We start from the raw sequence: 27,497 nt of genomic DNA, 5'->3' as shown, positions 1-27,497 counted from the left end.
GACATATAACTTTTTATAAGTCGACTTGGCTAGATAATGTATCGCGCCATGTCGACATAATAAGGTTATTATGTTGACATGGCAAGATAAAGTATGTTGCCAAGTCGTCAAGTCGATAGCACTTTAAAGCCTGTGTATAGCTTTGGTAAAGGGTCAATAATGTGATTGATAATCGAATATCATCTAATATGACAGTCTTAAAGCGTAGAGACCGTTATATATTTTTCCAACTGCATTTCTCTGAGAAAATTTCAAATATTCAAATCTTGGATATATAGCGCCCTCTCTCGGCGATGCTTGTTTTAAATTAAAACAATGGTCATTCAAGCACTTATCTTATAAATTTAGTGATTAGATATCCAAAAGTTACAGACAAAGAACATATCTTGAAAGTTTCAGCCCATTCCATGAATTGGAATAGGATTTAATTAAAAGACAAAAACACACAGATATTTTAATTTGACCGGGTGACACGATCAAGTTAAATTTCCATGTAAAATCGCAAAATTTATCCTGTAAAACACATTTTTATTTCATATCCTCCACATCATAACTGTTATAGGGCATATCCATTCATATTAGCTAGCAATGAATTGGAATCGTGATAGGTGCATTTTGGTGGATTTACCAAAACTATACACAAGCTTTAAAGGCTCCGTATGAATGGTTAAAGTGATTATGATAATTTGATTGTTTACCCTGATCACACCGTCTTTCAATGACGTGACTTGTATTCTAAATCTGTTAAAATATTATACTTATTACACGTATACATTTGTAATTATCAAAATAAGATTTAAAAGATGTGATGGTCCTTTAAGGCGAAGTTAGTTCGGGAGGAGGGGGAGGGGGGTCAGGGACTCGTGATTTCTCCCCATGATGGAGGTTATTATGATGACGTTACTACTAAAAAGTAACGTTGGTAGCAGATACAGCAATAACAAACCCTACTTACAATAATAATGATAATTACAAAAAAAATATTTTGATAATTATGATAATTTGAAATAATTATGTGCAACCATTTTAACAACAACGATCATGTAATGTTGGCGATAATGATAATGCTAAAATAAATGAAATAATTTTAATAATACTACTAATAATAACATAATAAAAATAGTAAAAATAATAACGAAAACATTAAAGCTATTCAGTTGATGAGAATGAGAAATCGCTGTTTTGGAGAGTACGAGGTGTGAGTACAGGGGGATGTCTGAATATATAGCTTACTGAACTTGAACACGTCTATTATATTTGACCCCATAACAGAAGAATCGCAAATAAACGTGTTTTGTAAACGTAATGCAATAACTTCACCCTTGTTTTATTTTTCCGTGATTCTAATAAAAGTAAACAGTCCATTTTTTTTTGGGGGGGGGCTATTTTCAAGTTCATGAGATTTTATTAAATCAAAGCTCGGTTTTCTTTGTGGCGAAGACTTTTGCTTATTCTTAGAGCACCTATGCTATTTTTTCCCCTGGATCACTGATAGAATAAAAAGAGTATACATTGCAATGACAGTCCATATTTTTCATTATTCTATTTTTTAGAGTGTGGATCACTAGCGTACCTACAGTCCATTTTTTTGCTATTTTGTGACGAGTCACATCCCTGCCCCACCCCCCTGACGAGCTTGAAGACCTTTTCCCTTTTTTTTGTTTGTCAATTGTTTTTCTGATGCGAAATCTTACATGTGTGGGGGTTTTGTTGCTTGTCATTTTTTTGTCTGGTACGGAATCCTATATTTGTGGTTGAAGACCATTTTTTTTGCTTGTCAATTTTTGGGGGACGAAATTGCCCCCCCCCTTCCTGTGGAAAATCCTACGTACGCCACTGGTGTGGATATCTTATTTGGACATCATTCATCACAATTTGACACCATGATGAGGCGTGCGTGCGTGTGTGTCAGAGTGCGGTTGTGTTATGAATATTCGAAAGAGAGCTCGAGAGGTGAAGAGAGCCAGTGAGCTGTAAGGGGTTTGTAAGGAATAAGAGAGGGGGAGAGAGAGGGGGAGGGAGAATATATTAATTCGCTACCATCTCCAGTTCTTTCAAAATATAAAAGTTGTTCAAAGGAGAACGAAACGCTTGGAACATGTTGGCTAATTGTGTGAAAACATGAAATTCAAAGAATAAGATCAATAACAAAAGTTTGAAAAGTATTGGACCAAATGATAAAAAAAAAAGTTTTGAGCATTTTAATGTTGAGCTGGCTCATGTCGGAGGATCCTCCCATTGGCAATGCGACGGAGATGCGTGAAGTCCCCGTTGTACACTGATTATATTTCCCAAACCATCTATTTAAGCTCATTCCAATGACAGTACAAGCTCTTTGTCCATGATATTTTTTCGAGAAAGACGCCATGACGTGCCCCCCCCCGGCCAAAAGAACATCTGTTGGCCGTTTCATGAAAGTTGTCAGCACCGACAAGTTGTCTTTCTCCGATTGTTACCATAGTAACAGTCAGAGGCCAGTGCCTTTCAGTCAATCAAAACCAAGGATTTCACTGAAATTGTCAGCACTGACAACTTTCAATGAAACACCCACCTGGGCTCCGTAACACGAAGGTTTGCAATCAATCGCTAAATACCAGTTACCAATCAAAATCATCGTTGCATGTACGCTCTGTTTAAAATGCCGACCAGGGGACCGTTTCATCAACATTTTTGTCTGACAAGTTGTCAGATCTGACATCTTTCCTTAATTCTGATTGGCTGAGAGGCACTGTTACTATAGTAACTGTCGGATAAAATGAGACTTGTCGGATAAAACGTTGGACAAGTCCTTTCATGAAACGCTCCCCAGGAAACAATCAGTGCGCTTCTTTTACATTCAGTGGCGGATCCAGAGGGGGGCGCCCCGGGCGCCCCCCCCCCCCCTATTTTCGCCAGATTTTTTTTTTTTTTTTGATGGTTATATTTACTGGATTGGTACAATGTAGTCAATTTCAAGGGCTAGATCTAGTCAAAACTATATTTTAACTTACGCTCATGGCCTTTGTGTTCGCACAAATGCACCTCTGTCATACTGTATTGCAATAGGTAAATTCCTGAATTCCAGGGCACGCAAGTCGATTGGTTGGAAAGTTGCACCACTTGTAATCGGGAGTTGCAGTGCAGTGACCAGTGTGAAGATGTTGGATTGGCTATCATTTTTTCCCGAAATTTTGTGTTTTTTGTAACATGCGTTTGTCCGTCTTTATGGCAAATACATGTAAATTGTAAGTAACAGATCGCGAGAGAAAGTGTCAACGATGCGAATGATAATGTCTATCCCCGAGATTATTCTTCACTCAAAGATGAAGCCCTATATCGGGCGCCACGTGCGCAGCACTATCATTCTGCCTTGGTCATGTACATTTTCACTGAAATGTATAGGTCAGATATATTTGTATTTAATGTAAACTAACTTTTACACTTTCTGGTAGATTCAGAGGCATATTATCCAGGGCGCCCGAACTAAGTTTCGCCGAAGCAATCATTCCAACGAATATGAAAAAAATCATCTCTTTTTCAGAAACTAAATTTGTACCAGCGATTACGCAAAAAAAAAAGATCAACACCACTGAACAGACACAAACCTAGCTGAAAGCAATCACAACATTGTAATGATGATGAACTAGTTAAGTATGCAGTATCTTAACACAATATAATTATGACAAAATGGGAGGATACGGTATTAAATCTAAAGCGGCACATTCTCATAACATTCCTCCAATCGCGCTTACGTGATAATGCATTGTACGGCAAAACTTCTTTGAATTAATCATGCATGTCATAGAAATACATTTGGGTGTGATATTCGTTATTAAATTATTTACTGAAGTATTTTACTTACGAAAAACGTATATAATATTTTGTGGCTATGCCCACAGAACCTCGAGACTTGCACAGGCAGCAAACGGGATCTATAGTGCAGAGCTTTAAAAGTATATCCCTTATATATTATAGTGTGAGTAATTAAATTCCACTATCTCGTCTGTTCTTCGTTTGTCTTGCATAAATAAACTTTCCACATTTTCATCTTAAAAAAATAAAAGTCATGATTGAGCTCAAACTTGGCAGGAATAGCTTTGCCCAACAGAAGGCAATCAATACAGTTTACAACATTTACTTTGTTGTAATGGAAAGCTAGTATACATTGATTCAACATGTAGAAAAAACATCAAATTGGAAGCCTATATGAATTCATGGTCTAAACAAGTTGTAATTTCATAAATGAAAAGCTTACAAAATGCCTTCTGAACTCTGTATACCGAAGACGAGCCTCGGTTTATTTTACATTTTCTGCCACTGATAGTTATAACTTATACAATTATGGACTGGATATCAAAGCTCCTGACATGAATTTTCTAGCATTTTATCATTGACCTTATTTAATTATTTGTGGTATAGTTTTAACAAGTGCTTCGTAAAAATTGATTATCTTATGTTAAAATAAATCTAAATACAATTTCATCCTGGCTGGTCATAAGTTAAGATGGCAACGCGATGAGAGACTTTGAACGTAAACAATAAAAATGATGAGAATCCCCTTAAGAAGCATTATATTACTTTGAGGTTGTGCAGAATGACTGGATTATTGAAGATGATTTGAAAATAATACCAGAAGATGATGTCGTTTTTTCTGTAGTTTGTAACAATTTACTGTGCATTTTGGGGAAAAAAGAACCAAATTTTATGCATGTTGCCATACGACTAAACAATTCTCGTTTGAAACACACAATGTAAATACACAAATGACAATAAACAGAATGGATTATTCGGAACTTATCGATTACCAGTCTCAGTTTCGTACCATTTAAATTTGACGTTTCAATCACACGATGCAAGCAAGTGAAGAGCCTTTGCCAAATGTATGTTTTGAATGACCGCTTATACGGTGTGTGACTGGAAACCAGCTCCTAAATGAGTCAGTATGTGTCTTTTATTCATGAAGTTACAGTGATTTAAGTGTGCATTTTTCTTCTAAAGGTGCTCTCAAAATACGACTTTTGGACATGATTTTTTGAAAAAGTCCTTGCCGTGGGAGGGGGGTATCCCCCCTCCCACACCCTCCCCCTCCCGCTCGGTCGCTTCGCTCCCTCGCCGCTGGCGCCCCCCCCCCCCTATTTCAAAATCCTGGATCCGCCCCTGACATTGGCAATTCATCGCAAACCTTTGTGTTACAGAGCCCTGGCGCCCGTAACACAAAACTTAGCAATGGTCATAGAACATTTTTCTAAGATTGATTTCATTGACTACTGTGTACAATCAATCGTAAAAATCAAGCGTACGATGAATCGCTAGCACTTTGTGTTACAGCACCCAGGTATACAATAAGTTTGATAAAAGTGGTAAGTAAAATGTACATAAGAGAATGGGGGAAGTGTATTAGTGTGACGTCACACTGCTTGGTTGCATTGCCAATAGGAGGATGTCCGAAACAGTAGTGATCTCAACATTTGAATGTTCATTGTTTGTCCAACCGTTCTCAAATCTCCATTAATGTTATTGTTAGATTTGTCTGTTTTCAAACAAGTGCATTTCCATGGTTTCGGTCTAATTAAAGTCTCCCTTTTTATCATACCAACAAATAAACACTTTCTGACAGTCACGATAAATGCATTAACAATACGCACTATTATGGACCATAATATTATTCAATAATTTACCAATTTTATTTATATAGTATAACGTGGTTAGACTAACAGTGGCCCAGGAGTAACCTATCAACTTAAAAATAACAAGTTTCGATTGGATCCTCACTTGAACTTAATACGTTAAATACTTGTAATACTTAATACTCAAATACCTATAATATTTAATGTGATTGTTAACATTGGTTTGACTTTTAAAAAATCTGAGCAAGAAGGTCACACTTATCACCTGTGTCTGTGATATGTTCCAAAAATGAAGCCAAAAAATAATTGCGTTTGAAAATGATTAAGTGCTTCAAAAATTGAAATATAAAGTGACCGGAAACACCATCTTAATTTCATCTCATACACTTATGTGTACTATTTAGGTGTCTATAAGACGCCTAATTACAAAATCGGGAATTACCTTGTAGTTTTAGCTTTTCATTCTCAATAATGGTTGTTTTCAGGGTTTATTAGTTCTAATACATGCACTTGTACACATGTTTCATCTTGGTTTGAGAATTTTTTAAATCGGCTGCTCACAAAGTTAAACAATACCTTTAATACTCAAATACCTGTACTCCCCCAGGGCTCTACATTAGGCCACGTATTATTTTCAAATTCATGTCACTGACTTTCAATGTATTAGTTGCGATACATCAGTGATTCACTTTGTAGATTACATTAGTTCCCGTAGCAGGCAACAACACATAATCAGTATGGCAGTCATATTGCGGGATGAAGTAAATACATTTTGAAGAACCAATTGGAGGTGAAAAAGTTTAAGGGGTGGTCCGGGTTGAAAATATTTATACCTTAATACATAGGGTAGAATTCACTGTGAGCAAAATGCCGAAAATTTCATCAAAATCGGAAAACGAATAATAAAGTTATTGAAGTTTAAAGTTTAGTAATATTTTGTGTAACAGTCGTCATGAATATTCATTAGGTGGGCTGATGATGTCACATCTCCACTTTCCGTTTTCTTATGGTATTACATAAAATCATATTTTTTTTCATTATTTCATACTTGTGTGAGTAATATATCTCTCTTATAATGAAATAAGTTGCAGCAATAAATATCTAATGCACTAAATCAGATGTCAATCCAATTTTTCTAGTTCTTGGAGGAGAAAATTTGAATAAACTTAATTTCATAAATATAAAGAAATACAAAAAACAAGTAGAGATGTGACATCACCAGCCCACGTCATGAATATTCATGACGACTGTTTTCTCAAAATATTGCTAAATTTTAAAATTCAATAACTTTGTTATTTGTTATCCGATTTTGATGAGATTTTCGACATTTTGCTTAGTGAATTCTACTTTATTTATTAGGCTATACATACCTTCGACCCGGACCATCCCTTGAAACATATTAAACTAATGCAAGACAACTTTCTCAAGAAGAAGGCAAGACATTGACTGAGGTCTGCATTTTATGGTATTAAACACTGAAGTACCATCACTTGTAAAAGACCCGGACCGGAGCTAAAAGTGCAATAAACAATTGGGGAAATGTTACATAGGATAGCAGTGCAAATTTTATGCATATTCACTGCTTGACAACCGCTGTTTTGGCTCAGTTGGTAGAGCGTCCGTCTCACAACCGGGAGGTTGGGGGTTCAATCCCCGCAGCCGCATCAGACCAACAGACGTTAAAAGATGGGAGTTGCTGCTACCCTGTTTGGCGTTCAACGATTAAAGGGATAGAGCCTCGTCGATCTGGCGCTGCACAGCGGCTGCCGAGCCCACGATCAATTGGGCAAAGCAAATTTTCGGAGTGTTTCATTTCATGTCTATATCGAACAATAAAATATGGATTTTCAAGTATTTTTTATAAGAAATAATCAAATAAACGGGCTTCGCGGGGGATTAAGACAAACGGCTTTCAATTGCCTTTAATTTCTCCGGCCTCAAGACCGTGACTTGTGTTAGAAGCGTTGTGATTCCAAAGGCTTGTGCACTGAATGGGGGGGGGGGGTATTTTTTTTTTTTGCTTTTAAGATTCGGAATTTGATATTTTAAATTTGCAGACAAAATGACAATGACATCATTCAGTGCTCAAATGGATGGAAACCTACAACTCTTCACTAGATTTTTTGTGATATCTTTTCTTAGCTCTTATTTGGCCTAAATTGCTTTGTCAGAAAAACTGTTTGCACATAATCTAAATGCAGATATAATTCGAAAGCTGTGCCAATTAAAAAGGAAATAAAATGTGATGAAAACTAGCCAAAATTTCATCAATAAATTAAGCTCACATAAAAAGATATTTCTAAAAAATCTCTATGTGATGGAATTGAAGAAGATAAAATGCGTAAAATTGACAGGGGCAAAGATCACCCACTTTTTCTGTGTACAACTCTATGGAAAGACACCGCTTCTAACACAACATGACGTCACGTTCTCGCGGCCGGTGAAAGCATTTACAAGAAATTATATTTTTCGAAGCCCGATAATTGGAACTATTATGTATAGGATGCTCCGGGCTGAGAATATTTATATCTAAGAGAGTCAAAAGGGGCCTAAGCTTTCGATCCTAGCAGAATCTTCTTCGGAGGCAAAATGACAAACATATAAAGTGGAACAACCATAATATAGACCACAGACATTCAACAGCAACACTGGAAACAAGGAGACAAAAGGGGCATTAGTGAGAAGAGATGACCAATCAGGTTAATGAAGGGGATGAAAGAAAAGGAGTAGGCAGACACAAAGGGAAGTTAGTGTGAGTAAGGCCAAAGAAAGACCTCAAGTGGGGAGAGATTAAGATATGAGGCAGGCAACATCAAACAGGATCTAGAACAAAACAGTGATGGGGGGTATGAGGAAGAGATGAATAACAAGAGAATTAGTGAGAGGTGGGTCAAACAGATAACAAAGAAAGGCATAATAAACTGGTTTATATCTGAATAAATGGAGTAAAATTCACAAAGCAAAATTCTGAAAATTTCATCAAACTTGGATAACAAATAATGAAGTTATTGAATTTTAAAGTTTAGCAATATTTTTTTTGGAAAACAGTTGTTTGCACGTCGGTCGTCATGAATACTCATTAGGTGGACTGATGTCATATCCCCACTTTCCTTTTTCTTACGTTATTACATTAAATCATAATCGTTTTAGTTTTTCTTAGATGTGTATATGATGTGTCTCTATTATGATGAAATAAGTTACAGCAATAAATAACTAATGCACTTTATCAGTTGTCAAATCAACTGTTTTAGTTCTTGATAAATTTTTTTTTTTAATCAACCTAATTTCATATTATAAAATACAAAATAATAAGTGGGGACATAACATCGGCAGCCCACCTAATGAATATTCATGAAGACATGCCTAGAACTGTTTCGAAACTGTTCTCCGAAATAATGCAAATCTTTGAAATTCAATAACTTTATTATTAGTTATCCGATTTTCAGCATTTTGCTCTGTGAATTTTACATTATTTATTGAAATATAAATATCTTTAGCCTGGAGCATCCCTTTAAGCAAAATAATAAGCTGTTAAGCAGTGAAAACGCATAAAGCTTGTATTTCTGTAATTAAGTAGTTAATTAGCTTACGATTGGTATGTGATTTATCAATTTCATTTTGGGGTCTGGTCTAGGTATTTTACACCTTGGTCACATTTGTCCTACGGCGAGTCGAAAACAGCCCTTTTAATATCACTCAGTGATCTTCTTGCACCTATTATATGAGTCATATATCAAAATTTACAATTTAATTTTACATAAAAACTAAAAACAAAACAAAAGGGAGCCGTTCTTATCATTAAGTAACATACTGATGCCAGTAGAAGCATACATGTTAAAAAAATAAATAAATAACACGAAATTATCCCATCAGACATTCTACACAAAGTTTACTCTACAGTTATTATGTATTCCTTTTATAATCAATTTACTTTCCTTAGCTATGAATGTGTGGTTTTATAAATTATCTAATTTGCTGGTTCACTGAGAGACATTCCCATCTTTTCGCAATTGCAACGGGAACAGATTCTACAACAGAGTAGAAAATGGCCCTCAGATCGCAATGAACTAAGAGGTCTTTGTCAAAAATTGGCGGACCGGGAGAGCAGATCGTCCTAAGATCCAGAGCTGACGAAAAAACAAAGGCATGTCGTTTGTCCAAATTCCCGACAACTCTGCTGTTTTGATTCACGGAATTTCGACAAAGACTGCTTTGTCGTGAAGGGTTTTTGACAACATACCCTCTTCATTCCAGAAAGCGTCTACATAACGGTTGCGAAAACTCCTTCGTAAAGACATTTTGCTCCATGACGAACGTCGGATTCAAGGAACGAGAAAATGTATTGTCAAATACCCAACATGACAATGGACAGTCCAAAAAAAATCTTAGTTGAAAATAGGTGAATCAAACAGCAGCTCCGTCCTTAGAGCCCTGAACAGACGATTCATTTTCAATTTTTCATCAGTTTCGAAACTTTGGACGAATATTTCACAAAGAGACCTCCCAGGTGTCCATTGTCTTTTGACAGACACTTTCAATACATTTACTGTGTTCTTAAATTGGTTCTTCATGGCGGTGCGAAAATTCCATCCATCGACAGTTTCTGATGCATGTATTGCACACAAATGCTTCATCGGAAGTCGCCGTCACTGTATGCCCTCTTTTGATTTTCTGTGACCGAGGTATTTACGGAAAATTGTTACATGCTGCACAAAAGTTTTTTTTATTATAAAATGAACTAGTGAGGTACCCATACGGCAATTTGTCGAATGATTGCCCACTGTGTTTGAGAATCTTTGACATGGATTCGGAGACACGCCACCCGAGGTGAGAAGATTTTTTCCATCTCCAACTCCACACGACCGTGGGAGAATTGACCAACTTCTACAAAGGTACTGCATTTAGGAAGTTCAGTTGCGTTGCCACTCTGGATGAGTTCTGGACTTACTTCAACAGAGGCATCCTGCAGTATATCAGCCGGGTGCTGACTGGATCCAGTTTCTATGACGAGGCGAGATATTTGGGTTGGCTTATCAAATACAAGAACTACAGCATCGTCTTTTTGGGGTTTCTTCGCCCAGAAGAAATCAGTTGTATCCTTGTAGCTCAGTTGCGGAAGGTACTTCTCGAATGCTTCTATGTTGCTATACACAGTTCCTGATGGATTATCCGCACCTACGATCTGGTCATCGCCAACAAAGGATTTATCAACCAGCTTCTTCGAGTCCTTCTCTTTTAGGCTCGACTGAAAACCTTTGTGCTGAAATATGGAAGGATTCCTCACGTAGTTCTTGTGTTGAGCGTTTAAATCTTTGAAGTATCTGAAGATCCAATCAACAGGTTGATCCTCGTAGAATATCATTGTAAGTGTTGCAAGCTTGTCCAGGTCGTATGAGTGGAAGAGCTTTCCAATAAATCCTATGGTAGAGAATTCCAGAGAGGCCCATTGGACATTGCTTTTCTCTTTGATAAAAGCACGAATAGCTGCAAGATATCCATTGACCGTATACACGTCGTCTTCTATTTGGAGGTAGTATTCTGAAAGGCTACTGCCATAAAAGAACATGAAAGCAAAATCAACACACTGTTTGGATCTCCAGTAAACTCTTGTCTCGGAATCTTTATAGTTTGATTTTAAATTCTCCAAGGGAGGGTAAAATGACAAGGGAACCTGGATAACTTGCATGAATCCATTTTCTAGATATGACGAGTATTTTTCTTGTATCATTTTCTTCAAGTTAGATCGCTTCTCTTCCTCAAAGTCGGCTAGGAGGATGACAATGACGACATTAGATCGGTCCTTTGGAGATGATTTGCTGATCAGTGAATCAAGTGTTTGAGATAGGTAATGTTCCGTTTCTCTTTGGACGGTAGGAATGCCTATGGTCAGGAAACCTATACAACAAAACAAACATAAAACGAAAATATCAAACTTATTATTATCATCATCAATCATCATCATCGTCGTCATCATCATCATCAGTGGCGGACCGTGACCCCGAGGAGACAAAGCATTGGGGGGGGGGCACGGCATTGTTCACAAACAATGCAGTGCCCCCCCCCCCATGCTTTGTCTCCTCCGGGTCACGGTCCGCTACTGATCATCATTATGATCATCATCATCATCATTCACCATCATCGTCATCATCATCAAGATGGCAGTGTGGCACTTCAAGCCAGGTATGTACAGTATGTCCTATACTTGCGTGGGTTATTATTGATCCATTATGACAAGTTGTATATCACTTTGAAACTTAGAATATGCATTTCAAAGCTCAATGAAAAAAGATATCAAGATTGATATTGGCGACATATGTTGGATTCGGGGCCGATAGGTCACATTTTATGCTGTATTACCCTTGTGTCCACGTTTCATGTGAAGACATTTTTTTTTAAATACCCCAAACCTGGTCAAAATTCAAATGACCTATAATGAACTTTGACCTTAATAACATGACCTGAAATTCATGCCTGACGATCAGTAATAACTGATTACTCTCATGTTAAAATTCCATGGAATGGATCCCTAAAATTGCAAGATTATGACAATCAAAATATTTAACCTTGTTATTTTAATGTGGATACCCCCTAACATGGTCAAAGTTTATTTACCCTAAATGACCTTTGACCTCGCCCATATGACCTGAATATCATGCAGAATTATCAGTGATTCTTGGTTACCCGTATGTCTTAGTGTCATGAAATAGAAATCATATACTTCTAATTTATGATGACGTTTCAAAAAATTAACCTTGGTTAATGCTGACGACGTCGCCGTCACCATCGGAAAAGCGGCGCACATATAGTCTCACCTAGCCATGCAGGTGAGAGAGTGATCAAAAAATAATAACCCAATAGGCCCACCTAAAGTATTTAATTTTATGCAGAAGAAATTCAGTTAAAGCTTCTCAGAATAAAGAGAAAACAGGGTTTGGAGTTGGATTAAACGGATGATCCAGGCTGAAAATACATAGAGTAGATTCACTGAGCAAAATGCCGAAAATTTTATCAAAATCGGATAACAAATAATAAAGTTATTGAAGTTTAAAGCTTAGCAATATTTTGTGAAAACAGTCGTCATGAATATTCATAGGTGGGCTGATGATGTCGCATCTCCGTTTTCCGTTTTTTTATGGTTGGTATTACATAAAATCATATATTTTTTTTTCATTATTTCATACTTGTGTGAATAATATGTCTCCTTATAAAGAAATAAGTTGCAGCAATAAATATATAATGCACTAACTCAGATGTCAATCCAATTTTTCCAGTTCTTAGAGGAGAAAATTTGAATAAACCTATTTTCATATAAAAAAAACATACAAAAGAACAAATGGAGATGTGACATCGTCAGCCCACCTAATGAATATTCATGACGACTGTTTTCACATAATATTGCTAAATTTTAAAATTCAATAGCTTTGTTATTTGTTATCCGATTTTGATGAAATTTTCAGCATTTTGCTCATTGAATTCTACTCTATTTATTAAGTTATAAATACCTTCAGCCCGGACCATCCCTTTAACTAGAGAGCAGTCTTAGAAAAAACTTCCAATTTGTCCCAGAAAGTGATGTGAAAGAAACTCTTATACATTATTTAACTTTGCAACTTCAATCTTTTGACTGCTTGTCAAATTACTCTTAGCCAAAAATTGACCTACATTTTGATGTAAAAACTTCTTTTTTACTTTTCAACCAGCACCATCCTGTCAAAAAACGATCCTATAATACCCCAAAAGAAAGGTAAATATTCTTTTAAATATTAAGATTGTTTTCAATTTTGTTTTTAAATTTTGATAGTATACAGAATATTTTCAGAGAACCAATCCGACCGGGCAATCTTTACTTTTTGTGGATGGCAGCTAGGTCACTGCATAATCAAACGTCGCTTGCTTCGCTACACTGAGTTTCAAGCGTCTATAGATGCGATCGTATCCACGCGTAAAACCAGAGCGTAGCGAAGTTTGCAAGGTACATTTATTAATGTTCCACACGATCTACCACAAAGTATTGAGCCCTTTTCTAATACCCCAGTGGACATGAACAGACTGTTATACATATCTAGTGGTGTCTAATCAACCAGTGTGAAACCATGATCGGCTTGTACTATTTTCATCTATTGTTTATTAGATTACTTTCCGTTCTAAAATACTCTCAATATTGATCTGAGCAAGCGTAGCGAGTCAGGACGAAAGATTTTTTTTTTTTTTTTGGGGGGGTATTTCACGATGAAAAATTTATTGCCATCCGAAAGGACATGAAATAGTTCTCACTGACTTATTGGCTCTGAGTCAATCTGATTTTCGAATTTTTCGAATTTCCAGTAGCGTGTATTCATACCTCGGTCACATTTGCTCTTCGGCGGCCGTAAAGCGAGTCGAAAACAGCAGTTTTATTCTTTTTATTCAAACCTCGTATGCCTATATATGTATATAGCTATTAAAAAAAATTAAAACGGCTGTTTTCGACTCGCCGTACGGCCGCCGTAGAGCAAATGTGACCGAGGTATAACTTCCAATTAAATTCCAATTATTCAACTCTACTTGAATCTACATTGTAAAATAGTTTATATTTACCAGATGACTTTCGCCTGGAGCCCAAGACAAGAGCCTGTTCCAATACTTTCTCACTAGGTTTGGCCCAGGATTGTGCTGTTCTAACTTTATGTGACAAGATCTGGATCTAAAAAAAATAGAATGAAGATAAAAAGGTTATTCGTATTATTTGTCATGCTGATTATCGTTCACACACTGACGAACTTTTCTATAAATATAATAATTTAAAGATTGGTGACTTGTATCAATACAATCTCGGAAAACTCATGTATAGTTTAGATAAAAATGAACTTCCAAACATTTTTTATTCCATGTTTACTAAAAATGTCGATATTCATCATTATCCTACTAGGTCTGCCGGGCTCTTTCATCCACCAAGAGCTAGAACAATCCTCTTGAATAAAACATTTATTTTTACAGGTATCAAACTATGGAACTCCCTTATAGAATCATTACGTAACAAACCAACACATTTAAGTTTCAGTCGAGGGTTGAAGAAAATTTTTATCCTTCAGTATAAACCCCAGAACTCAAACATTTCTGTGTAAGCAGCTACCACCTCTTTTGTTCTTCTTCCCTTCTTATTTTCTTCCTTCTTCTCTTTCTCCCTCTCCTCTCACATTTCTTTTTTCTCTCTCTCTTCCTGTCATCTTTGTGTCTAGTTCTATTGCTTTTATAATCTTTCTGTCCGTCTATGTTTTGTAGTGTGTTTTGTCATGTTTCTTTTCCTTTTTTTCTGCTGTCTTGTCCTGTCTGTTTCGTTTTTGTTTGTGTGTGTGTGCCATTTTGTTTTTTTTTCCTTTTTTGTGCTGTCTTGTCCTGTTCTGTTTTGTTTTATGTTTGTGTGTGTGCCAATTTTGTTTTTGTCTTTGTTTTTAGTATTCGTCCTCTCTTGTCCAAGTGATTGTCTGTTCAAACACTCCTGAACTTAGGGTTTTTTTTTATTTATACAGCAGAGGCACGATATAACATTTTTTCTGTATATTGTAACTTATTTAGTAAACATAAAAAGCTTGACCCCATTGGTATTCTTTTTCATTGTACAAACCTTTTTAATTTACGAATTGAATTTCATTGATCAAAGATATACTTTTAACTATTTATTGGAGGGAACCCATACTAACAAGCTTTGCTTTCCAGTGGGTTCCCTTTTTTCATTTCTGTATATGATATTTTTGTGTTATGCTTTACATTGTAACTTTTGTTAAATTTGGAATGAAAAAGAATAAATGCAATCAATCAATTATCATGGGTCTTTATTAGAGCCCGGAACATCACAAACGAAATGACGTGAAAACCGCTTAATGGTGTAGGTCGAGTCAATCAGATTCAATTTCATTTACACACACTCTAAATGCAAAATAGACGATATGGTCCCAATTTACATCCCCCCCCCCCTCTCGAGTGAGACGAGGGACCAGTCGTTTTGGAGGGGGATTGTACTTTTGAGAGTGCATATAGCTTCTTCTGGAGTAAAGCGCCGTTAAGCGCGTATATATTCATTTTAAAGGGGGAGTTCACCCTGAAGAAAACTTTGTTGTAAAAATAGTAGAAAAAAATAGTAAAAAATATTGGTGAAGGTTTGAGGAAAATCTGTTAAAGTGTAAGAAAGTTCAAAATTTGTGATTTGTGACGTCATAAACGAGCAGCTGCCCCATGTGTTATGTAATATAAAATGTATGATTTTCAAATTTTGTATGGTTCCTGATGACTTAATTTTGTTTTATTTTCATGATCGGGTGTGAAATGATTTGTCTATTGATATACAAAAGTTACAGTGAAAACCATTTTCAATTTTCTGCGAAAATGACATTTCATTGTTTGTTTACCATTCGCTTTCGGAATGCTGCTCGCATATGACGTCACAAATCAAATAATTGAAATTCTAATAACTTTTTAATTATTTGATGAATTTTTCTCAAACCTTCGGCAATATTTTTATTATTATTTTTTCTGCTATTTTTAAAATGAACTTTTTGTCAGGGTGAACTTGCCCTATAATACTTTAACTCCAGGAGGCGTTGTACAATGCAATCTCAAGAGATGTAACATAAACCAATATTTAGAAGTTGAGGGATAACAAAGGCCAAGGGCCTATCTACCTTTATTCACAAATTACATTTAGATTGCATTTAGGTGATATGCAAGATCATAAATTTGACACCCCCTCACCCCCCCCCCCCGAAAAAGACCAAAACATTAAACCATTAAACATAAGCCTAAAGATAATAACACAGAGAGACAAAACTGAGAAGATTTTTTAAGAGGAGAAAAAGAAAAAAAATAAATAACTTGCAACTATTGTAACTTTGCCATTATCATGATTATGGCAACTACCATGGAAATCTTTATTATGATTGGCTGCTTGGTCCTGATACCATGGTAGTTGCCATTGTGGCAAAATTACGGGCAAGTCCTTAAAAACAGGCCCTAGATGAGACATGATCACTAACGTACCTATACGGGGGGGGGGGCAGGGGGACAGTCTGCCCCCTGACAAGTGTCAACCCATGCAAAGGACGTATCCCTACCCCCCTAACGAGCTTGAAAACCTTTTTTGCCCCCCCCCCCCTGACGAACTTGAAGACTTTTTTTTTGCTTGTCAAGTTTTTCCTGATAAGAAATCCTTTATTTATGATTGAAGACTTTTTTTTGGCTTGTCAACTTTTCGGCGGACGGTTTTGCCCCCCCCCCCTGGAAAACCCCAGGTACGCTACTGGACAGGATGAATATGCAAATGTCAATTAAAGGTGAGATAGTATTTAACATGTCTTTACTGGTTGATACGAATAAAGATATCGCAAAATTATTATTCATCAAGAAGTAGGTCTACGATTATAGGGCTATACTCGCTCGTATCAGATTACTTTCCAGTCTTCCAGATTTTCCAGACCAGTGATTCTCATTCTATTCCCGAAGAAAAGTAACAACAGATGGATGAATTTAGATTAAGGTCTATTGAGCATTCCACCGTCCTTCTTTTGTTATCGAAAGAACTAAAGAATAAACTTTTTAGGCCTACTTGAGCATTCAGTATTGACGCCCGTTCTACCAAAAACATTTGAAGATACCGAATCCTTGATAACTATTAGTATTTATTTATGTATCAAAACATCTTTATACAGGATAACATGTTCAGATAAAATACAGTTTTTCAACACGGTCCTGTTACATAAAAATATCAAACAAAAATAAAAATGCATACAAACTTAATTAAATTAAAATACTGGGTATGCTTAATTTAGATTAAAAGTTGCACAAAAATAGAGCAGGAAAATAGAGAGAGGTAAGACAGAGATAGTGTGGTTAAGTATATGGCAGAAGTAGAGAGAGAGAGCGAGAGAGAGGGTGAGGGGAAAGAAAGGAGTGCAACAACATAATACAGAATTAACTATACAATCAACTATACAATCAAATATGGATAAAAATCAGTCTACTGTCAGTTTAAAAATACCTGTTTGTGTACGACCTCTTGAAATGTAGGAGGTTAGAAATATTCTGGAGTTAATTTGGCAAGGAGTTCCATGTCTTTATTGCACTAAATTTAAAGGATTGCTTGAAACATTCAATATTTGGCTTAGGTAATACAACATTCAGTAAATCAGCGTTACGTGTATACATTCCATGTCTATCAATAAATAGTTCAATATCATTACAGAGTCTAATAGGGGCAAGTCCATATATACATTGGTAAGCTAAAATACATAAAAAATAATCCCTCCTTGTATCAAAAGATTGCCATTTTAGTTTCTTCATTAGATCTGTACAACTAATAGAAAAATCATATTCTTTCATTACAATACGTGCCGCTCGCCTTTGCAGTCTTATAATAAATTCACTATTTTTCAATGAACAATTACCCCAAACGGAACAAGCATAATCTATACATGGCTGAATAGTTGTTTTATATAAAGTATTAAGTAAATATGGTTTAAGAGTTGAACTTAAATGTCTTAAAGCATGTAACTTAAATGATATTGATCTGCAAAGATGTTTGACATAAACATTATATATTAGTCCAGGATAGAAGAGGCGTAACCTTGTTTTTTTTTATATATATACAATATTTTTTAAAGGTTTCTTGTCAATTCGAGGGTGCTGATTACGAATCTGATGATGCCACTCGTGTAACCTTGAGCATTTTCCGCAAATTGGCAAAATCCAATATGGCCGCCAAAATATGCAAATTACCCATAAAAATCATAAAATTGTCCGCACATTTGCTACGAAATGCATGAAATTGTGTGGCAGGAGTGAGATACTCTTTGAAAAATTAATTTTTGACAAAATATTTATTTTTCCTCATATTCAAAGTGGCCGCCAAGGTCCATTGTATACTGTATTATGTACAATATAAAGAGGGAAAACTAGCTTTCGCAAAAGTGAGCACTGAACTGCAAAAAATCGCGATTTATGAACGAAGTGATAAATGCAAATCATTATTACTAACGAGATATATCATTTATTATATCATAAATGGGAAGATTTCTGTAATTTGATATCTAAAATGGCCGCCACTGGTCCAAACAGTATTGCGTACAATGGCAATGGGGGCCAAAAAATTCACAAGAGTGATCACTAAAATGCATATTATTAAGATTACACGAGTGGAATACTGACTAAAACATAACTGTTAACGAAATATATCATTAATATGCCGTGTATTGTGATGAATGTTGTATTTTGATTTTCAAAATGGATGCCAAAGGCCCTAAAAGTATTATGCAAACAATGAGAAAGAATGGCAAATGAAAGAAATCACAAGAGTGATCAATAAAATGCATATATATGTGATAAATTAATGAGATACTGTTAAAAAACATATTTTCTGACGAAATATATATCATTCAGGTTTAAAGTTTGTGTTAAATACTGTAGTTTTACTTTCAGAATGGCCGCCATAGACATTAACAGTATTATGCACAATGCAAAGTGGGAAACCAATATGAGCACCATAAATGCAAGTATTAGTGATCTATGAGTAGAAAATTGTCCGAAAGCATAATTTATATTAAGAGATATCATTTATTCTGCCAGTTAGGTGATGAATACTGTTATTGGAAAGTCAAAATGGCCGATACAGGCCCTTATGATATGCACAATGTGAATGGGAACAAATTATTTCAACAGAATTTGGCTTTGCTTGGCCAAATGGTGATGTATGAGTGAAATATCGTCTGAAAACACGATTTATAACAAAATATATCATCTCTTATGTAATTTAGGTGATACTGTATTTCAACATTCAAAATGGCTGTCATATGCCCTTTTTGTGAACATTATTTGTCTACACTCAAATTGTATATTATACGATAAGGGCCTATGGTGGCCATTTTCAATTTAAAAATGCAGTGTTTATTACCTTAAATACACGACATTATGATATACCTTGCTAGAAACCATGGTTTTAGACAACATTTCACCCTTGCATCAGAATTCACAATTATAGGCAATATTTAGAGTCAAACAAAGCCAATTTATGTCAAAATTATATGTCCAATGTTACAATATGCATAATACTTTTAGGACCTATGGCAGCCATTTTGGATTTCAAAGTACAGCATTTATTACCTCCACAACCAACATGACCAATATGTGATGTATTTAGTTAGAAATCATGTTTAAGACAATATTTCTACTCGTATATCACAGTCATATGCATTTTATGATTCTTACTCTTGTGAAAATTAGTTTCTCCATTCGCATTGTACATAATAAATATAGGGATTATGGCGGCCATTTTGAATGTCAAAATACAGCATTTATCACATAAATGGCATATTAACAATGATGTGTTTAGTCAGTGTTCCACTAGTTTATCTTATTACATGCATTTTAGTGCTCACTCTTGTCACTTTTTCCCCCGGCCATTGCCCTTGCACATAATACTCTTTATGCCACTGGTCGCCATTTTGAATGTTGAAATACAGTATTTATCACCTAAATTACATAAGATATGATATATTTTGTTATAAATCATGTTCTCAGACGATATTTACTCATACATCACCATCTGACCGACTCGGTGTAAAAATGGCAGAGGTAATAATGGCAGAGGTAAAAATGGCAGAGATAAAAATGGCAGAGATAAAAGTGGCAGAGGTAATAATGGCAGAGGTAAAAATGGCAGAGGTAATAATGGCAGAGGTAAAAATGGCAGAGATAAAATTGGCAGAGGTAATAATGGCAGAGGTAAAAATGGCAGAGGTAAAAATGGCAGAGGTAATAATGGCAGAGGTAAAATGGCAGAGGTCATAATTGGAGAGGTAAAAATGACAGCTCTAGGTAAAATATGACCAGCCTCAAACCCGGATGCAATGAATTGTCAAAAAGCCCCCGCATGTACATAGATTAAATTAGACGTTAGAAGTGCATGTCACGGTTAGGCATTTCATCATATCATTATGTCTTTATCGGCCTAACAATGCTATTTATGAATTCGTTGGAGGTGTACCGTGAAGGATTTTTAAAAAGAAATCAAACGACAAATATTTTTTCATTCAATTCTTCAGGAGCAAAATGAAACTCCACTATTCTCATTCATAATTTTATAACATTACTTTTTGTCTAGCTGTTTTTTTTTATGTCTAAAGTTTTGCCAGGTTTACCGTTACAAAAAGGAGGAAGAGTAGACATAAGAGAGGTGGAGAGACAGAGAGGGTTAGGGGTGGGAAAAGAACATAGCGGGGAAAAGCGTAGACCTTGAAATTGTCACGAATGATTGTGGTTGAATATTATGTCCTTATTTGTAATGTCGTCTGTACTATTCTTTTTAAATATTTGAATGACAATAAGCATGCGTTCCCAGATTTGGCACTGAATATGTAACTGATTATGAAAAACAATAATAATCTTGACTGGTAAACCAATTTGGGGTCGATCGAGGGGAACCGTCTGGTTCAGATTATTTGCATAAAAGAAGATACTGAACCTTCTTTACCATTGTATCCAAAATGATATAGACGGTTTCAGGCGCGGATCCATAGGGGGGGCCGAGGGGGCCTTGGCCCCCCCCCCCTTCGGCAAAAAAAAAGAGAGAGAGAGGGAAAGAAAGAGAAGAAGAGGGGAAGAGGGGAAAGAAAAGAAGAAAAAGAAGAAAGGAAGAAGGAAAGAAAAAGAGAGGAAAAGGGGAAAAGAAAAGAAAAAAAGGGAAGAGGGGGAAGAAAGAGAAGGAAAAAGAGAGAGAGGAAAAAGAGGAAAGAAAAGGAGGAAGAGAAGAAAAGAAAGGGGGAGGGAGGAGGAAAGAAGAGAAGAAAAAAGAGAGGGAAAGAAAAGAAGAAGGGAACGAAAAAAGAAAAAAAAGAGAAGAGGGGAAAAAAAGAAGAAAGAGGAAGAGGGGGAAGGAAGAGAAGAAAAAGGGAGGGGAGGAGAAGAAAAAGAGGAAGAGGGGGGAAGAGAGAGGAAAAGGAGAAAAAAGGGAAAGAGAGGAAGAGGGAAGAAAGAAGAGGAAAAAAGAGAGAGAAGGGGAAGAAAAGGGAAAGGAAGAGAAGAAAAGGGGAAAGGAAGACAAGAAAAGGGAGGGGAAGAGGGGGAAAGAGGGAGAGGGGAAAGAAAAGGAGGGAGAGGAAGAGGGAGGAAAGAAAAAAAGAGAGGGAAAGAAAAGAAGAGGGGAAAGAAAAGAAGAAAAAAGGGAAAAGAAGAGGGGAAAGAAAGAGAAAAAAGAGGAAGAGGGGGAAGGAAGAGAAGAAAAGGGAGGGGAGAAAGAAACAGGAAGAGGGTGAAAGAGAGAGGAAGAGGGGAAATGAGAAAAAAAAGGAGAAAGAGAAAGAGCGAAGAAAGAAGAGAAGAAAAAAGAAAGGGAGAAAGGGGGAAGAAGAGAAGAAAGGTGGAGAGGAAGAGGGGAAGAACGAGAAGAAAAAAAGAGGAAGAGGAGGAAAGAAAATGATGTTCGAACCAAAAGGGCGCTGAAATGCTGTTCGAAAGGAATGTCAAAATGCTGTTCGAACTGGGGGCAGAATTGATGTTTGAACGGGGGGGGGGGCGAATTGATGTTCGACGTAGGGGCGCCAAATTGATGTTGGACCTACATGTAGGGGCGCCGAATCGATATTCGAACTAGGAGGGCGCCGAAATGATGTTCGAAGGGATGCCAAAATTATGTTCGAACTGGGGCCGAATTGAAGTTAGAACGGGGGGGGGGGGGCGAACTGATGATCGACCTACATGTAGGGCACCGAATTGATATTCGAACTAGGGGCGCCAAATTGATGTTGGACCTACATGTAGGGGCGCCGAATTGATATTCGAACAAGGGGGGCGCAAAATTGATACTCGAGCTAGGGGGGGGGATGATATTCGAACCAGGGAAGGCAAATTGAGTTCGAAGGATGTCAAAATGATGTTCGAACTGGGGGGCGAATTTATGTTCGAACGGTGGGGGGGGGCGAATTGATGATCGACCTACATGTAGGGGCGCCAAATTGATATTCAACTAGGGGCGCCAAATTGATGTTGGACCTACATGTAGGGGCGCCGAATTGATATTCGAACTAGGAGGGCGCCGAAATGATGTTCGAAGTGGGGGCGCCAAATTGATACTCGAACTAGGGAGGGGGGCCGAATCGATGTTCGAGGTAGGGGGCGCCAAATTGATACTCAAACTAGGGGGCGCCGAATTGATGTTCAAACTAGGGGGGCGCAAAATTGATACTCGAGCTAGGGGGGCGAAATGATATTCGAACTAGGGAAGGCACATTGAGTTCGAAGGAATGCCAAAATGATGTTCGAACTGGGGGCCGAATTGATGTTCGAACGGGGGGGGAGGCAATTTGATGATCGACCTACATGTAGGGGCGCCGAACTGATATTCGAACTAGTAGGGCGCCGAAATGATGTTCGAAGTGGGGGCGCCAAATTGATACTCGAACTAGGGAGGGGGGCCGAATCGATGTTCGAGGTAGGGGGCGCCAAATTGATACCCAAACTAGGGGGCGCCGAATTGATGTTCAAACTAGGGGGGCGCAAAATTGATACTCGAGCTAGGGGGGCGAAATGATATTCGAACTAGGGAAGGCAAATTGAGTTTGAAGGGATGCCAAAATGATGTTCGAACTGAACCCCAACCGCAAGGTTCAATTTTTGAACCCCAAATCAGGGGTTCAATTTTTGAACCCAGTGCTGATTTTGCATGAACCTTTCGGGGTTCAATTTTGAACCTTTATTTCTTAGTGTGCAATATGTAAAAGAATAAATGAAACTTTCAATATAATGGTGAAAGTTTCGGATGCGTTTTTTATTTTTTGACGAATCGTCAAATACTCAAATAACTGAAATAACTCTATGGTTTATACCGTTCCTATATTTTGGTTTCATGTAGTAATGCGTAAAAGACAGCTATATACAGTTGATACGACACCTTTTCGTTTCCAACCTACAGTGGGAAATCACGTTTTATTTCTTTTAAACGAATTCCACTGAAACTATTACGTGGATTTACTCAGGCCTAAACTGCATTGTTATCATAATTTACATTGTTACATCTTGAAAAAGTTGACGTATACAAGATACATGGGACCTTGGAATTCATTTTTCACTAGTATTGTATGAAAGAGAGAGATAAGAACTTATCGTCCAAAATGATGCGAACTTAAGAGCATTGTTTTCATATTTATAAAGACACTGACAATAAAGTATATTTTTACAGTATATTTATCTTTAGTATCTTATATTCTTTTTATATACACCGTTTACACGCATTCTGTTTCTTTTGAAAATCTATTTGGAGTATATAAAATTTGAGCAAGATTATAAGATACATAACCTTTTGATACTTTATATGATTGTTGCAAGAGCCGAAGAGCCAATGTTTGTTGATTAGGATTGACATTACAACTCACTGTTTTGAATGGATTTCGAGCGAATGACAAAAGATTATATAATATATCCAAACACTTACAGATCTAAGTAGGCAGTGCACTCCCAATTAGTAAATGCTGAGTGCTGACTACTGAGTCTACCTCAACTATATAATAAAAAGCATGTAAATTTATATCTTTTCAAGAATATTTTACCCAAAATAAAATATTAATTTTCTTTCATGCAGAATATACAGTTTAGTTATTGCACAACCAGTTTTCATACGCGGCGATACAGGAGCGTCATCCCCGTAAGATAAAATAAAATAGCTGGTATTATCTATAGACCACCAAATAACATCACTAACACATTTTTGGACAGACTGGAAACATGCCTCGAAAAGATATCACGCGAAAACAAGGACGTTTATTTCATGGGTGATTTCAATATAGACATTTCAAAGCCTTACACTCCACTTGGTCAACAGTTTATTGATTTATTTTCCTCATTTTCTTTTAAATCACTCATTAATAAACCAACGCAGATAACTAGCACAACACATACAATACTAGATAATATTTTTTCCAATGTAGATACTTTGAATGATAAAGACAACAACGGTATAATTTACTATGACATTTCAGATCATTTACCCATATTCACGATATGTCAAGATGACAAACACTTACCAAAACAACAAAATAACGAAAAAATTACTCGACGAAAAGAAACTAAACGTAACATACAATCTCTCAAAACTGATTTGAGTGCAGAGGGTTGGGCAGATGTTTATAGAGAAGACAATATCAATAAATCATATGACATATTTTTAAATAAACTTCTTTACTATTATGACAAAAATGTACCACTGACAAGAATCAAACCCCATAAAAATAAGAATAAACAACCATGGATCACCCAAGGTATAATTCAATCAATATTCACCCGTAATCGATTATATAAGATATCGCTTAAATCACCAACTCAAGAACATCAAAACAAATACAAGAAATACCGTAATAAATTAACCTCAATAATCCGCTTGGCTCGAAGATCGTACTTTTCTAATAAAATTGAAAACAATAAGGATAATAACAAAACATTGTGGCGTACAGTAAATGAAATGTTAAATAAAAATACGCGTGATTTTAACAATGTTGATTTCCTTTTAAACGGGCATAAAACGCAAGACCCTTCCGAAATTGCTAATGCATTTAATTCTTTTTTTACCAATGTTGGTCCTAACCTTGCATCTAAAATTGCATCTAATGCCAATGACTTTTCGACATATTTAAGTAATCATGCCGAACATTCTTTATTTTTTAACCCTACCAATACTCATGAAATCATAGAAATTGTTCGGTCTTTTAAATCTACCAAATCCAGTGGCCATGACGGTATCAGTGTATGTTTACTTAAAGAAATAATTCATTTTTAGCTTCTCCCCTTTCTTATATATTCAATTTATCTCTCTCAAATGGAATTTTCCCGGATCAACTAAAAATTGCAAAAATAATTCCTATTTACAAAAAAGAAGACCCTTGCCAAATCTCTAACTACCGTCCCATTTCATTATTACCCAGCATATCCAAAATACTTGAAAATATTGTTTATACACGATTATACTCTTTTCTGGACACAAATAAATTGTTAATCTCAAATCAATATGGCTTTAGGAAAAATCATTCAACCGACTATGCAATCTTACAACTACATGACAAAATAATAGATTCACTTTCTAAAAATGAACACACCGTTGGGGTCTTTATGGATCTATCAAAGGCATTTGACACTATGGATCACCATATTCTTTTGTATAAATTAAAGACTTACGGAATAAGAGGTATTGTTTTATCATGGTTTACTGATTATTTATCCAACAGACGTCAGTATGTTAATTTTCATTATAAATCATCCCAAGTTTGTACCGTTAAGTGTGGGATACCACAGGGCTCCATCCTAGGCCCACTATTATTTCTAATTTATATGAATGATATAATTAATGCATCACCTGTACTTACCTATGTTCTCTTTGCTGATGACACTAATGTATTTTATTCTCACAAAAACTTAGACATGCTTGAAACAATATTTAATCACGAATTAGGTGAATTGTCTATGTGGTTTAAGTCGAATAAACTCTCCTTGAATATTAACAAAACAAATTTCATATACTTTAAACACCTTAATTCTAAACATACATTTCGTGGTTCCATTAAAATTAATAACATAAGTCTCGTTGAAAAACAAGAGACAAAATTTTTAGGGGTAATAATCGATTCTAATTTAACTTGGAACAGCCACATTCATAATGTTAGCACACTAGTTGCCAGAGGTATTGGTATATTATATAAACTCAAATATTGTCTTTCCCAAAGATCACTATTTATGTTGTACAATTCTTTTATTTTATCACACATTTCATATTGCAATATATTGTGGGGTAACAGCAATAAAACAAAAATAGATTCAATTCTGCGCCTTCAAAAAAAGGCACTCCGTATTTGCTCCCACTCGCAATATTTAGCTCACTCTGATCCCATTTTTCGGAAACTCAAAACGTTGAAAATAAACGATATCCATACTTTACAATCTGCCATTTTTATGTACAAATTCTCAATCAATGCTATACCTACATCCTTTCAAAACATTTTTACTTACAATAGGGACATTCATTCATATCCTACACGTCACTCATCAGACTTTCATTTGACAAACCCGAAAATAATTTTAGCACAGAAAACAATTAGACACCACGGCCCAGATATATGGAACAACATACCCAATCATATCAAACTCACTGCATCTGTCTTTTCTTTTAAAGCTTCATTAAAAAAATACCTTTTATCCAGATATTCATAAATCTCCCAACTGCACTTGCACCCACTAGCACACACTAGCACACACTTCATTTTTCAATTTCTACTTTTTTCCCTTGGTTTGATGATTCGTGACATTAATTTTTTTTACAGACACAATTAATTTCTTAGGTTTCCATGTAGCCCTTCCCTTTTTTGGCTGCTATGCTTCAAGCATGTATTTGCTTATATAGTTTGCCTCTGCATTTTACTCATTATATATATATATTTTTTTAATGTATTCATGTCTTCAGTCACTACATATAAGATTGTCACTTGGTTATGTACTTTATGCTATATTATGATTATGTTTCAAGCATTGTTAATTTGTTATGTATATTATTTCAATAAATGCAGAAAATCCTGCAAAAAAAAAAAAAAAAGATTTTTCAACCCCTGAAGCAAAAAGAAGAAAAAAAATGGGAGTACCCACAAGAACGAAGAATGCCTACAATGCAAGAGAGGTTTCTGTGAGAAGTAACTGAACTAGACATTACCCATTCGGCAATGGGAGTCAATATTTCGGCACGATTATTACTTGACTTGAAATTAGGGCCCCCTAAGAAATCCTGGATCCGCGCCTGGCTCCCGCTCACATAATTCTAGCAGGGCCTATTCTGATGATTAAACGAAATTGAAAGCATCAAATGGTTGAAATAGAAATCGCTCGAGTTTCCCGCTC

General features: G+C 36.1%; 1 protein-coding gene across 1 annotated transcript; it reads right to left on the bottom strand.

The window, feature by feature from the left end:
• Positions 1 to 8,654: 8,654 nt before the first annotated feature.
• Positions 8,655 to 19,565, bottom strand: LOC121431194 (alpha-1,3-mannosyl-glycoprotein 4-beta-N-acetylglucosaminyltransferase C-like). Its single transcript, XM_041628703.1, has 3 exons — positions 19,551 to 19,565; positions 14,184 to 14,289; positions 8,655 to 11,501 (listed from the first exon to the last, which is right to left on the bottom strand). The coding sequence occupies exons 1-3, from the start codon at positions 19,563 to 19,565 to the stop codon at positions 10,345 to 10,347; spliced, it is 1,278 nt and encodes a 425-aa protein (XP_041484637.1). The 3' UTR covers positions 8,655 to 10,344.
• Between the last annotated feature and the right edge of the window lie 7,932 nt (positions 19,566 to 27,497).

Source organism: Lytechinus variegatus, chromosome 17 (genome assembly GCF_018143015.1).
Source record: "Lytechinus variegatus isolate NC3 chromosome 17, Lvar_3.0, whole genome shotgun sequence".
NCBI classification, from domain to species: domain Eukaryota; kingdom Metazoa; phylum Echinodermata; class Echinoidea; order Temnopleuroida; family Toxopneustidae; genus Lytechinus; species Lytechinus variegatus.
This window is presented reverse-complemented; position numbering and strand designations above follow the sequence as displayed.

Coding starts and splice junctions, on each gene's coding strand:
- LOC121431194 (XM_041628703.1), bottom strand. Junction 11,502..14,183: donor CTCCAGGCGAAAGTCATCTG/GTAAATATAAAC, acceptor TTTGTTGTATAG/GTTTCCTGACCATAGGCATT.